This window comes from Panicum virgatum, chromosome 2K (assembly GCF_016808335.1).
Source record: "Panicum virgatum strain AP13 chromosome 2K, P.virgatum_v5, whole genome shotgun sequence".
NCBI lineage: Eukaryota > Viridiplantae > Streptophyta > Magnoliopsida > Poales > Poaceae > Panicum > Panicum virgatum.
This window is the reverse complement of record NC_053137.1, coordinates 52,850,424-52,863,564: the sequence shown is the minus strand read 5'-3', so window position 1 is coordinate 52,863,564 and position 13,141 is coordinate 52,850,424. Positions and strand designations below refer to the sequence as shown.

The 13,141-nt window shown below is 52.2% G+C and overlaps 2 protein-coding genes across 2 annotated transcripts; both read left to right on the top strand.

Moving 5' to 3' along the window:
• The first annotated feature begins 7,388 nt into the window (after positions 1–7,388).
• LOC120684728 (dehydration-responsive element-binding protein 1A-like) lies at positions 7,389–8,477 on the top strand. Its single transcript, XM_039966619.1, has one exon. The coding sequence runs from the start codon at positions 7,635–7,637 to the stop codon at positions 8,340–8,342; it is 708 nt and encodes a 235-aa protein (XP_039822553.1). The 5' UTR covers positions 7,389–7,634; the 3' UTR covers positions 8,343–8,477.
• Positions 8,478–12,048: 3,571 nt separating this feature from the next.
• Positions 12,049–13,062, top strand: LOC120684718 (dehydration-responsive element-binding protein 1A-like). The gene has a single exon (XM_039966611.1). It carries the CDS (start codon positions 12,217–12,219, stop codon positions 12,922–12,924), a length of 708 nt encoding a protein of 235 aa, XP_039822545.1. The 5' UTR covers positions 12,049–12,216; the 3' UTR covers positions 12,925–13,062.
• The last annotated feature ends 79 nt before the right edge of the window (positions 13,063–13,141 follow it).

Below are 13,141 nucleotides of genomic sequence, written 5' to 3'. Positions count from 1 at the left end.
TTTGAGGGTACCTGAGAAAGAACATGTGCCAGAAGACGAAATAGACCTACAAACAGACCTTCGGTACCAGGAGATACCGGTCAAGATCCTGGACACTGTCACTAGGAGGACAAGAAACTCTGAAGTACGGATTTGTAGAGTTTAGTGGAGCAGACACGGAGTAGAAGAAGCTACGTGGGAACGCGAAGATGCTCCGAAGAAAGAGTTTCCCCATCTGTTTAGGAGCCAGCCGAATCTCGAGGACGAGATTCATTTTAAGTGGGGTAGGTTTGTGACATCCCGAAAAATCTACCAAAATAAAACACGCGCTAAAAATAATTCTCAAAACTTTTTCATCGTTGAGCTTAGACCTTTCCCGCCCGATCTCCAGATCTCCCGAAAAACCGGTCCCGACATTCGAATCCATCGCTGTCCCGTCTACCTGTTTGCCCTCGTCCCGCACGTCACGCCCGACCGACGCGCGTGCGCGTCCGGCCGCAGTCGCCGCCGCGATTTCTGCCATATCTCTCTCTCTCTCTTTCTATCTTTTCTTTTTCTCCATTTTTCTTTTTTCTTTTTCTTTTCTTTTCCCCTCTCTCTCTCCTTCCTCTCCTCTGTCGTGCTCCCGCGCGCGTGACGCGCGCCGCTCGCCGGCCACCGCCTCACCCCGGCCGCTCCCCGCTCCTGTCCACGCTCCCGGCCGACCCCACACGCGCGCCCCCGCGCATGTGCGACGCGCCGAACGCGCCCGCCGCGCCGCTCGCCGCTCCCTGCCCCGAACGCCTCTGCTCCCGGACCCGCCCACGTGCACACGCGCGCCTCGCCCACGTGAACCACGCGCCGCGCCGCTCGCCGCTGCCTGCCCCGTCCCATCGCCCTGCACTCGAATCGCCGCACGGCACAACGTCGCCGCCTCGCCGCCCGAGCTCGCACTGCTCGCAAGCGGAGCGACGACGAGCGCAGCAGCCGGCCTCCCCCTGTACCCTCTCCCACTTACGCACGCCAATGCCTCAACGCTCGCGCCGCTCCGCGACGCTCGCAAGCGGACAAGCCGGCTCCAATGCCATTAATGGTCGCCGGAAAGCTCGCCGGCCGCCGACCACCGTGTCCCGCCCGCACCACCACCTTTCCTCTCCTATAAAAGGGACCTCCGCCGCGCCCTTCTGTAAGGATCACCGGGGTGTCCGACCCTAGAGGGGGAGGGGGTGAATAGGGTCGCTAATCGCTTTTTAACCTAGGGATCAATCTAATTGCATAAGATAAACCTAACACGTCCTACACATGCTAGTTATGACTAAGGTTTATCTATGCTACCCTCTACTTACCCCAAAAGACTTGCAACCTATAGCCAATCCTAATCAAACTAACTAGGAAAGTAAAGGTAAGCAAGAAAGAGTAAATGCGGAAACATAATGCGGTAAGTAAAGCGGTAAGGGAGAGGATATGCAAACTCCCGTGAAGACACCAAGACACACGATTTAACGTGGTTCGGTTAGGACACCAAAGTCCCTCCCTACGTCCACGGCCACTTGTCCAACACGAACAAGTGTGATGCCGAGTCTCTTCGCTTGATCACCGTTTTGCCACGCCTCCAAGGCTCCCGACAAGCAAAGGCTAAGTGACGCCAAGTCACAAAGACGAGGTCACCGCCACCGTCTATCTCGAAGCGTCACCACGGCACCGTCTTCACTATCTTGGAGCTTTAACACCAAGTAGGGGCCTCCTTCCCCGCACAAAGTGTCGTTGCCACTCCACACCAAGTCGGAGGGTCACACGACGAGTACACAAGGTGCTTGCCGCAGCAAGGCTTTCTCTCAAGCTAGTTCTCTCAAGAACTAAGCCTAAACAAGCACTAAGCACTCTCACAAGTGTGCTTAAGCCTATATGATGTACAATGAAGCTCTATGGTGGTTGGAGATGATCTTTAGCTCTTGTATACTTTCTTGAACTCCAGCACACTCAAATGACCCGGCCTTGGGGGTATATATAGGCAGCACAAGCAAATATAGCCGTTGGAGAAAAGCTGCCAGAAATGTGCTTAACGCCGGTTAATCCGACGTACCCCAAAAGCTATCATCGGTTCAACCGGTGTATGTAAACTGCTACTTGAAAACTAGCCGTTAGCAATTAACCGTTGTATCGCCGGTTTAACCGATGCAATCAACCGGTGTATGTAAAATTAGCGTCGGTTTAACCGGTGATTGTAACTTCTTCACGTTCCTCCAAAAACCACCTCTCTGGACAACTGAACCGATGCAGTTGACCGATGCATCGTCGGTTCAACCGGTGTATGTATTTTCATCGGTCTTCGTTTGGCAATGCACCGACGTATGCATTTTCTTCAACGTCGGTTAATCCGGTGAGTGTATCTTCAGTTTGCAGCTTCTGGACAATTACACCGGCGGAACCCCCGTAGGGGTGGCCCTTCGGGCCTTGCTACGCCTCTCTTCTCTTTGTCATCACTTGAACCTAAAAGCCTGAGAATAGTCATCTTAACAATCACATTAGTCCAAGTGTTGTGTGTGTCATCAATCGCCAAAATATTATATTGAAATATGGCATGAGAGGCCATTTTCGCTACACCTTCACCTCCACAAGCTATGCCGCCACCGCATCTCCCGCTCCTCGGCCTGCAGCGCCGCCTCCACACCCGCCACCGCCGCCTTCCACTGGTCCTAGCCGCGCCATCTCCTCGAGCCGCCTCCGCCCAAGGTGAGCGGGGGGATGGAGTCCTCGCGTCTCCCTCTCCCTTTCCCCCACAAGCGCCCGCACCTAGCCGCCCCTGCCTGCGCTGCCCACGGCCGCTGCCCGGCCGCCGCGGCCATGGCCGTTGCGCCCCTCTCTGCGGGCCCCCTCCTCTAAAATTGGGGAGGGGAATCGACTCCCCATGGCCCCCTCCCTCTTTCCCCCCTGACCCCGGCCGCCGCCGTGCCCTGGGCCGCCGGCGAGGGCCGCCGCCGGCGCCCAGTGCCCCCCTCCTCTGCTCTGCGTCGGGAGGAGGAAGAAAGGGGCTATTTTGCCCTTAAGCCCCTCCCCTTCTCCCATTTTAATTAAGAATCCCCACCCTTTATAACCCTTTTTCCAAAAAGGCCCTTCCTGTTTTCCTTTTTGCAAATAAACCCTTCCAATAAATGAAGACAATTCTAAATAGATCCCTGCTGACCCCCCTCTTCGTAGTTAATATCGTTGTGTGGGTGTTAGTTGTTATCCTCGCGATAGTGGCGCTTCACTGCCCACTTCCGCGTAGAGTTATACAGTGATGTACCATCTGATGTAATAAAAGATTTATCAGCCTCCTGGGACTGATATTGTATCACTTTTAAGTCTTCTCTTATGAGGGGACGCTTTACTGCGTCATCAACGACTCTGTCGATCCTTGGCAGCGGGAAATCATCCTTCGGGCATGCTTTGTTGAGGTCAATGAAATTGATGCACATGGGCCACTTGCCGTTCTTCTTTTTGACAGGTAGAGTATTGGCCAGCCAGGTTGGGTACTTGACCTCTCGGATAACATTTGCATCCAGTAATCTCTGGACTTCGGCCTTGACTGCTGCGACTTTTTCATTTGCCATTTTGCGAAGCTTCTGTTTCTTTGGCTTGATGTTGGGGTTGATATCTAGGCGGTGTTCAATGATATCTCTCCTAACACCCCGAAGGTCACTGGCGGACCATGCGAAGACGTCTTGATTCTTGCGAAGGAACTTGAGAAGTTCTTTTTCTTCCTTGGGCTCGAGGGTTCCATTGATGGTCACGAGCTTATCAGGAAGGTGCTCATCTAGGGGGGCCTTCTTAACTTCGCAGTCTTCTTCAAAGGTTACTTTTTCTTTATCTCTCTGCTGTTCCTTGGAGATAGAGGACTTGGATTCAGTCCGAAGGTTGTGGACATTTTTCTGGCCTGGGGTGTAGCCTGCTCTATGTCTCTCGCAAGCTGTTGGTCGCCACGGACAGCGATGACTCCCGCAGGAGCTGGAATCTTCATGCACAAGTACAATTGATTAACAATAGCTTCGAATTTGTTGATGGTCCCCCTTCCTAGGATTGCTCGATAGGGATAGGGCATCTCTACTACATCAAAGGTGATGTGCTCTGTTCTTGCATTAGCTGTGTCTCCGAAGGACACGGAGAGTGATATCTTGCCGATGGCATTTACTCTTTTTCCTCCGAATCCCATTAAAGGGATATCCGAAGGTTGAAGCAGGCTTCGATCAATGCCCATTTTGTCGAAGGTGTTAGAGAAAATGATATCCACGAAACTGCCGGTATCAACTAGTATCCTGCCAATCCTCCAGCCCTGAATGTTTGCCTCGATGACCAGAGCATCTGTGTGTGGGTTGGTGATGAGGTTGACATCTTCTTCGGAGTAGGTGATCGAAGAGTGTGACCACTGGGTTCTCTTGGTAGGGCTTTCGGAGATAATGCAATGGACTTATTTGAAGTAGTCTCTGTGCTGTCTCTTGTTCTCGAAGTTCAGGGTGGAACCTTCGGAGATGGGCATGATCATCCCAAAGGTTGGTAGTGCCGAGAGTTGGCTGTTTGTAGTTTGATTTTCTTGCTTTGGTGGGTGGTTTGGGGGTGGGGGTAACTGCTCTTGCGTTGGTTGAGCTTGAGTGGGGGGTTAACTGGGTTGTGTTTGAGGGTTTGGCTGCGGCTGCCAGTTGGGGTTGTAGTTGTAGTTGAATGCAGGTGGGCGATATGTTTGGGTGAATGGGGGAGGTGGGACAACCGGAGGTTGTGTGTACTGTATTTGCGGAGGTTGTGTGTGTGGAGTCTGAGGCCATGTAGTGTGCCCAATTAGCTTGGCTTTTTTCTCGGACTCCATTCTATCGAGGGTCTTCTTCTTCTCCGGGCACTGGTTGGTTCTATAATCAGAATCCGGCCCGTGGAAGTGACAGAAGAGTTTTTTTTGGGCTCGCGCGAAGGTCCGCGATCTCGGCCTCTTCCTCTGCCCCGTGCTCCAGACGAAGGTTGCCTGTCATTTGTGTGTTGAGGTTCCGACTCTGGTGGTGTCATGAAAGGATCGAGGGTTAACTGATCCTCATCATCTTGCGAGGGTTCCACAGGTAAGATGAGTTGTTGAGCTGGCTGCTTCTCTTACTGCCATGTTTGCTGGTTGTATTTTTCTACCTGACGCATGATTCTTCTTTGCCCGACCCTTCTGCGATGGTTGGCATCTGACTTCGCGCACTTCTCTGCTTCTGTATTGAGTTTCTTGAGGGTCCTCGGAGGTTCCCTTATGAGGTGGGAAGCAAGCTGGCCTTGCAGGAGACCTTCGATGCATTTCTCTATCACGTCTTTCTCTGAAAAGTTTGGTATTTGAGCCTTCTTCGGGACAAACCTTTGAAAGTAGTCATAGAGAGGCCCATAGTCATGCTGAGGGCATTTGAAGTCTTTCACAGTGTTGGTACTTAGTCTTTTGAAGCCCGGGAAGTCCTGGAGGAGCCTTCCTTTCAGCTGCTACCAATTGTTTATTGATTGTGGAGGCAGGTAGGAGTACTAGTTGGCTACAGATCCTTCGCAAACCATGACAAAGGACTTGGCCATGGTAGAGTCATCACCTCCGGCCGAAGCAATGGTTGCTTCGTAGGCCATGAGGAACTGGTTTGGGTCGGTGGTAGCATTATACTTGGGGAGCTGGGTGGGCTGTAGCCGAGCGGCCATGAGGTTCGCTGCAGAGCGACTGAGAGTGGCGATGTTGGGTCAAATAGGAGATTGACCGGTGGTGGTCTTTGGTCTTCGTTGTGAGCGAAGGTTGTCTGATGGATGATGTGATTTTCTTGCTGGGCGGAGCCTTCGGGCATTTCTTGGTAGGCTCTTTGCAGGTTCTCGACCTCTGCCTCCATTTCTGCTAGCTTGCGTTTAGCCTCGGCTAGGTTGTTTGCCTGGTCCAACGCTCTCTTTTTGGTTGCAAGCTGAGCTTCGATGATTTGTTTCTTCATTTGTAGGGCCTTGAGCTGGAGTGCTGCCTCTGTGAGTTCTGCGGATTGGGTTTGTGGAGCTTCGGTGACTTCATTGCCTTCGACCGGACCTCCGTGAAGGCCAGCCTCTGTGGTGACATCTTCAATCTGTGGGTTGGTTTCCTCGGCCTGCCTGTTGAGTATTGAACCATCGGGGACAGTACCAGGCTGAGTGGAGTTGCTGGAAGTGCCAGCGGGAGCTTTCTTCTTCGCTTGGGCCATCGAAGGTTGTTTTACAAGCTGGAACGGTGGGCACCGCTGTTGGGATCTTTACTTGGTAGATGCCCAAACAGGGAGCATGTACAGAATGAAAACGGCAATGGAAATGGTCAATAAATTCTCTAGCAAATAACCAGAAAATTCAACCCTCTACATGTTGGAAGGGAGGGGCTATTTATACCCTCAGCTCCGGCCATGATATCCCCGAATTGCCCCTTTCCAACTCATTTACAGCTCACTTACAGCCGGTTTCATAGTAAATATACAAGGTGAGAGGTGCACAAATTCGACCTTCTCACGTGTTCACGATTTATACGCATGCATGTCCCCTCCGAAATTCCCAATGCCCTTCGTTCGCGTCCGGTCTTGCGGCTTCAAACCTTCGGGTCGCTCGAACCTCCACGAGTCTTGATCGTCGAGCTTACGTTAGTATGTGACTGCTTGCCACCTTCATACCCGAAGGTGATTCTTCGACCTGCGGCTCCATGACGAGCGTATAATGGCCATCGGGCTTCAAGGTCCTTCGCATGTCTTGGTCTCCAAACTTGTGCTTATGAGTGATCAATCATCACCTTCGTCTCCGAAGGTGGGCTTTCTGGTCCTTGCGTCCTCGTAGACGCCTTCGGACCTTCGGGTGTAATTATCACCCAGTGACGGAGACCTACAAATAGGTTGGGAGATATTTTTGAGGCTGGAATTAACCTCCGGGAGCATTCCCACAGGTCCAATCTCCAACACGAGGGATCTTAAGCTTTCATATGAATTTATTATCCGAATTCAGCAAATATTGATACACAGACCGGACTAAATATTGCCCGTCTAGGAGTAGGTTCTATCATTTTCTTTCCAGGAGATAATCGAGACAAGAACCTACTTCGATTGCTGAGCACTGACATCAGTTCGCAGCCACACTGCACCAAAAATCGGAATTGCAAACTGCGACCATTTCTTTTCCTTATCATCAAAAACAAGTGTGCCGTTCCTTTTTCAGAAAAAAAAAAGTTCGGCTAAAAAAATTTGTCTCAAAAAAAATAAAAAATAAAAGAAAACGTACTGACTGCAAGTATTTGATAATACCAAAAACAGCTGCGCGAAACAGAGACAGAAACCGATGACGGAAGCAAAGGCAGTCCTGTGGTCGTACTGTTAGCAATAATAAAGAAGAAAAGTATCAGGTCCCTCTCGAAGTCGCCCGGTTGCCTACTTGCGAGCTGCAAGTTGCATGCCCGACCTGGCGACCTTACCCAGATGCAGCCCCCCTTGCTTTCTTCTCCAGCTGGGTGTGCCCGAGCCCACGGCTTCCCCTCACGCGCGTTCTACTCTGCTGTCTGCTCCAGCCTCCAGCGGTCCAGCCACCACCTATAAATATGCGCCCGAAAATCCGCCATTCCCACAGCAAAAAACACTCCAACACAATTCAAGCAGGACCAAAGGCAGCAACAGCACCCCGGGCTCAAGCGAGCTTGAAGTGATCAGAACAAGATGTGCCAAATCAAGAAGGAGATGAGCGCCGAGTCGGGCTCCCCGTGCAGCTCGGCCACGTCCTCGACCTCGACCTCGTCGGAGCACCACCAGACGGTGTGGCCGTCGCCGCCGAAGCGGCCCGCGGGGCGGACCAAGTTCCGGGAGACGCGGCACCCCGTGTTCCGCGGCGTGCGGCGCCGGGGCAACGCCGGGCGGTGGGTGTGCGAGGTGCGCGTGCCGGGCCGCCGCGGCTGCAGGCTCTGGCTCGGCACCTTCGACACCGCCGAGGGGGCCGCGCGCGCGCACGACGCCGCCATGCTCGCCATCGCCGGCGCGGGCGCCTGCCTCAACTTCGCCGACTCGGCGTGGCTCCTCGCGGTCCCCGCCTCCTACGCCAGCCTCGCCGAGGTGCGCCACGCGGTCGCCGAGGCCGTGGAGGAGTTCCAGCGCCGGGAGGCGCTCCCGGAGCAGGAGGACGCGCGCTCGGCCACGTCCTCGACGCCGTCGTACCCTGCCAGCGACGACGGCAGCGCCACCGACGGCGAGGGGTCCTCTGACTCCTCCCCGGCCACCGGGGCCTCGCCGTTCGAGCTGGACGCGTTCAACGACATGAGCTGGGACTTGTACTACGCGAGCATGGCGCAGGCGATGCTCATGGAGCCGCCGTCTGCGGTCATGGAGTTCGGCGACGCCAGCATCATCGATGTGCCACTCTGGAGCTACTAGAAGCGATGCTGCTGAGCCGGAGCTTAGCTTTTCCTTTTTCTTTCACATGGCCTCGGACGCCATTTCTTTTGCCTGTATGTAATTTTACTTCTTTGAGAAAACAGAGCAAAACAGAGCATGCCCATTTGACTTTCTTAGACTCGCAAAAACATTCAAATCTAACGCTTAAGTTAGCGGTTGACCCTGAATATGTCAACGCCCCACATACAATGGTCCTGTTTGGTTTGCTTCGTAGCACAAGTAGCACAATTTTTTATCAATAATTAGAAATACTAAATAATGGTATTTAACAAAACTAACTTCACGACCCGTGCTACTTCGCGAGACGAATTTAATAAGATATTTGAACGCATGATTTGAGAATGATTACTGTAGCATTACTTAGCCAATCATCGATTAATTACTGTCATTAGATTTGTCACGAAAAATTACACTCATCTGTGAAAATTTTTTTCAAATAAATTTCGTTTAGTACTTCATGCATATAAAATTTTTTTTGAAATGTGTGTGCTAGGAACGCTATGAGAAACCAAATAGGACCCTTGTTGTGCACCTGTTGAATTTTCAGGCTTTGTTAACTCAGATCCAAAAAGAAATATAATGCATTATTGTAGGAGTACATGGCACAACCCAAAGGCGAAGGTGACGTGAGAATCCGCATGAGAGCAAGTATAATAGCCGGCTGGGAGTGAGCGACGTCCGACGTGGGAGGAGAAGAGAGAAAGCAGCCGGCAGCTTACAAAACGCCGGCCTCAGCGAGCGGAGACGCGCGGCACGGGCAGTGATTGGCTGAGCAGCCCTTGCAGCAGCAGGGCCCGCTACTGTGTCGATTCGCTACTCCAAACTTTCTAAACTTTTCATTACATTGAAATCACATCGAATCATTAAATATAGCAAATGACTCATGCATGAAGTATTAAATGTATGTAAATAAAAAAACTAATTGCATAGTTTTGATGTACGTTGCGAGACGAATTTTTTGAGCCTAATTAAATCATGGTAGAACAATATTTACCAAAAACAAACAGAAAACATGGGTGATCCTGTCCATACAGCCATCCTTCGTTGACAGTCAGTCAGAACAGAGGCCTGATGCTACCTGCATACAGTTTGCAATGTCACGTCAACAGTGGACCGTGGTACCTGCATATGCGGGTTTTCTTTTTTGTTCTGAAAAAAAGGAAATTCCAGCAGCTAAAACGGACGCCGCTTTGTTCTTTTCTCTAACAAAGGCTTCCTGAAACTGCCTGCTGTTCATTTTCCATGCGCCGTCGATGTCCAGTGTGACAGTAACACGGTGGTTTGCCCAAATTCACAGCATAACAGTCAGAGAGTCCATCGGCACAGCTGTAACCCCTCTAATCACAGCTTATGTTTCTGGCAATTGTTTTTGTCGCGTTCTAGGTAGGACACCGTTCTGATATGATGATCTCATTCTCAATCAGCAAACCCCTGTTTTTTTTATAAAAAAAATCGTCAGTCGCACCCACTGAAAGTTCAGTCGGTCATTCAAAGAACCCGGTAAGAAGAAACATTTTCTTTCGGAAAAGATGTACTCGTGCAGTTCGGCTGGGGTCTGCAGTTGGGCACCCGCAGATTAAGAAAACCGTGGGCGAGATTAGGGCCATGTTTAGTTGTAAAATTTAAAATTTCAAATCTATCACATCGAATGAGAATCTTACATACATAAAGTACTAAATCTAGACGAAACAAAAAACTAATTACATAGTTTGTTTGTAAATTTCGAGACGAATCTAATGAGCCTAATTATGCAATGATTAAACACTAAATTGCTACAGTACCATACTCTAATGACAAATTAATTATGCTCATTAGATTTGTCTTTTACAGACGAATTCTGTAATTAGTTTCGCGATTAGTCTATATTTAATACTTCATATGCGAAAAAAATTCATTTCAAAATTTTTAAAGCGGCAACTAAACAAGGCCTAGATTATTAAGTTTCTTCCAGCCGTCCAGGACTGCCGCAAGCTGGGCAGCAGCTGAGCTGGGACCGACCCGGAATTCCACCGTTTTCCGGTCAAGCCGATGCGGGAAGCGCGTGTGCGCGGCGCGGGCGGATAAGCTCAGCCCGCGCGCGTCGCCGCTGCTGCTGCGTGCGCAGCCGCAGCCTCCCCCGCGACGTCGCCGTCGCTGCGCCCTCGGAGTCGGGGCCGCGGCCTCCGGCCGCCCCAAGCGGCAACTGAACTAGTATAAAATAATCGGGCTACCCTTTTAACCACGAGCGGGGCCGAGGAAGCAACAGAGGGCACAGCTGGGTTCGGCTCGCCGCGGCATCTCCGGCCCGCCCGTGACGCCAGCGACGACGGCATCGCGAGAGCGAGCGAGCGAGCGAGCGATTTTTATTATTGGGGGTCGCCACCATGGTCGCGATGGCCGCAATCTCCCACAAGTCGGGCCGCAGGGGGGTATTCACTGTTCGTCGAGCGAGGCGGACGCGCAAAAAAGTGGCGGTTTGTCCGCTTGCCCGGGAACCCGGCCAGCCGCAGGAGCGGCGAGCCGGGGATCGGGACGGCGGCGACGCAGCCCCGCCGCACGCGGTTCAGGAGCGGGGGGAGCTTCCCGGCGGCTGATGCCAGTGCCAGCTTCGAGATACCGGCAACCGCGGTGACGGTGGATTGTGGGTGATCGCGGCTTCACGTCGCCGTCTGATTTTGATGGGTCGCGACTCGCGAGGCCACCACCACCAGTCGGTGGCCTCGGAGTTGGGGCGGGGTCAAGAAGAAAGACTTCTATCGTGAGTTTTTTGGAAATATTTTTGGTCGGGTTTAGTTACATGTCACATCAACTTTACACAAAAAGATGAATGTCAGCATGGAGTTCTAAATAAAGTCTATTTGTAAAATCTTTTCAGTGATGGTATAATTTTTCGAGACGAATCTAAGGGCGGTAATCAATTGATGATTTGCTACAGTAACTATTCTCTAATCGCGCGGTCAAAGGCCTCATTAGATTCGTCTCGCGATTTACACGGGAGTTGTGAAGATGATTTTATAATTAGACTTTATTTAATACTCTAAATTAACGGTCAAAGGTGAAAAAAAATTCTATAGAATCCTAACCAAACACGGCCTTTATAGAGTTTTAGACCAAACCTGACTTCGCATGGCTAGTTAAACTGCTCTGCAACCAATTTACACCGCAGTTAGCTGATTAAGCATCGTGAATCACAAGAACGACCATCTAAAAGCAGTACTTCTGAACAATTTACACCTAGAAGAGAATGCAACTAACAGCATAATTCCGATTCCTTGTTGAGAAATGTAGATTTTCCTTCAGAGTAAATTCAATCTTGACGGATTGAGGCCAAATATCCAAGCTTTTCTTACATGTACTTGCCACCGACAATCTAGAAGAGCCTCACATTGTGATGACACAGCGAATTTGTTTTCCTTCATCGGCAAACAAGTGTGGCATTATTTCTTCCTTGAAAAAAAAGAAAGAACAAGATGGGGAAGTAGAGTTGCAATTGACCAGTCCAGAAGTAGCCGCGTGACGAGAGACGGGAACCGTTAGCGGAAGCAAAAGTAGTCTTGTGGTCGTACGACAACCCCCCAATAAATAAATAAGAAATATCGAAAAATATCAGGTCGCTCTCGAAGCAACCCCACTGTTGGCTGCCACTGCAAGTTGCGGGCTCGGCCTTACCCTTTCCGAGCTTCCCTTCTCCAGCTGTGTGCTCGCCCACTGGGTTCCCCTTCCCGCGTTTTATCCCCTGCATCGGCGGCCGGCCGGCCACCACCTATAAATACGCGACCGCAAATCCGCCATTCCCATCGCAAAAACCACTCGAGCACAACCGGCAGAGGCACTCCAGAGCTAAGCGTTCGATCGACAGCCGATCCAGAACAAGATGTGTCAGATGAAGATGAAGATGAAGATGAAGATGGAGATGGGCGCCGAGCCGTCGGGCTCGCCCTCGACCTCGGAGCAGGAGCACCACCGGACGGTGTGGACGTCGCCGCCGAAGCGGCCGGCGGGGCGGACCAAGTTCCGGGAGACGCGGCACCCCGTGTTCCGCGGCGTGCGGCGCCGGGGCAACGCCGGGCGGTGGGTGTGCGAGGTGCGCGTGCCGGGCCGCCGCGGCTGCAGGCTCTGGCTCGGCACCTTCGACGCCGCCGATGCCGCGGCGCGCGCGCACGACGCCGCCATGCTCGCCATCGCGGGCCCGGGCGCCTGCCTCAACTTCGCGGACTCGGCGTGGTTGCTCGCGGTCCCGGCCTCGTACGCCAGCCTCCCCGAGGTGCGCCGCGCGGTCGCCGAGGCCGTGGAGGAGTTCCAGCGCCGGGAGGCGCTCCCGGAGGAGGAGGACGCGCGCTCGGCCACGTCGTTGACGCCGTCCTCCCCCGCCAGCGGCGAAGACGAAGCCTCCACCGACGAGGACGGGGAGGAGTCCTCGCCGGCCGCCGAGGACTCGCCGTTCGAACTGGACCTGTTCGGTGGCTTGAGCTCGGACTTGTACTACGCGAGCTTGGCACAGGCGATGCTCATGGAGCCACCGTCCACAGTCGCGGCGTTCTGCGACGAGGGCATGGCCGATGTGCCTCTCTGGAGCTATTAGGACAGAGGCCGCCGCTGGGCTTCAATTTTCCGCCTTTTCTTTCTCTTGGACTATCCGAAGCCAAATTTTGGTATTGTAACGGTTACTACTTCTGGTAATGAGACAGAGCAACTTGGGACAGTAGAATTTGCTAAAACTTGAGTTTAAACTTGCGGTTGACCTATCCGCAGTCTACACCTCGCAAAGCAAATCGTCACTTAGAAATGAAATCAAAATT

Excerpts from the sequence above, each read along its gene's own strand:
- LOC120684728 (XM_039966619.1), top strand. The coding sequence starts at position 7,635 with ATGTGCCAAATCAAGAAGGAGATGAGCGCCGAGTCGGGCTCCCCGTGC.
- LOC120684718 (XM_039966611.1), top strand. The coding sequence starts at position 12,217 with ATGTGTCAGATGAAGATGAAGATGAAGATGAAGATGGAGATGGGCGCC.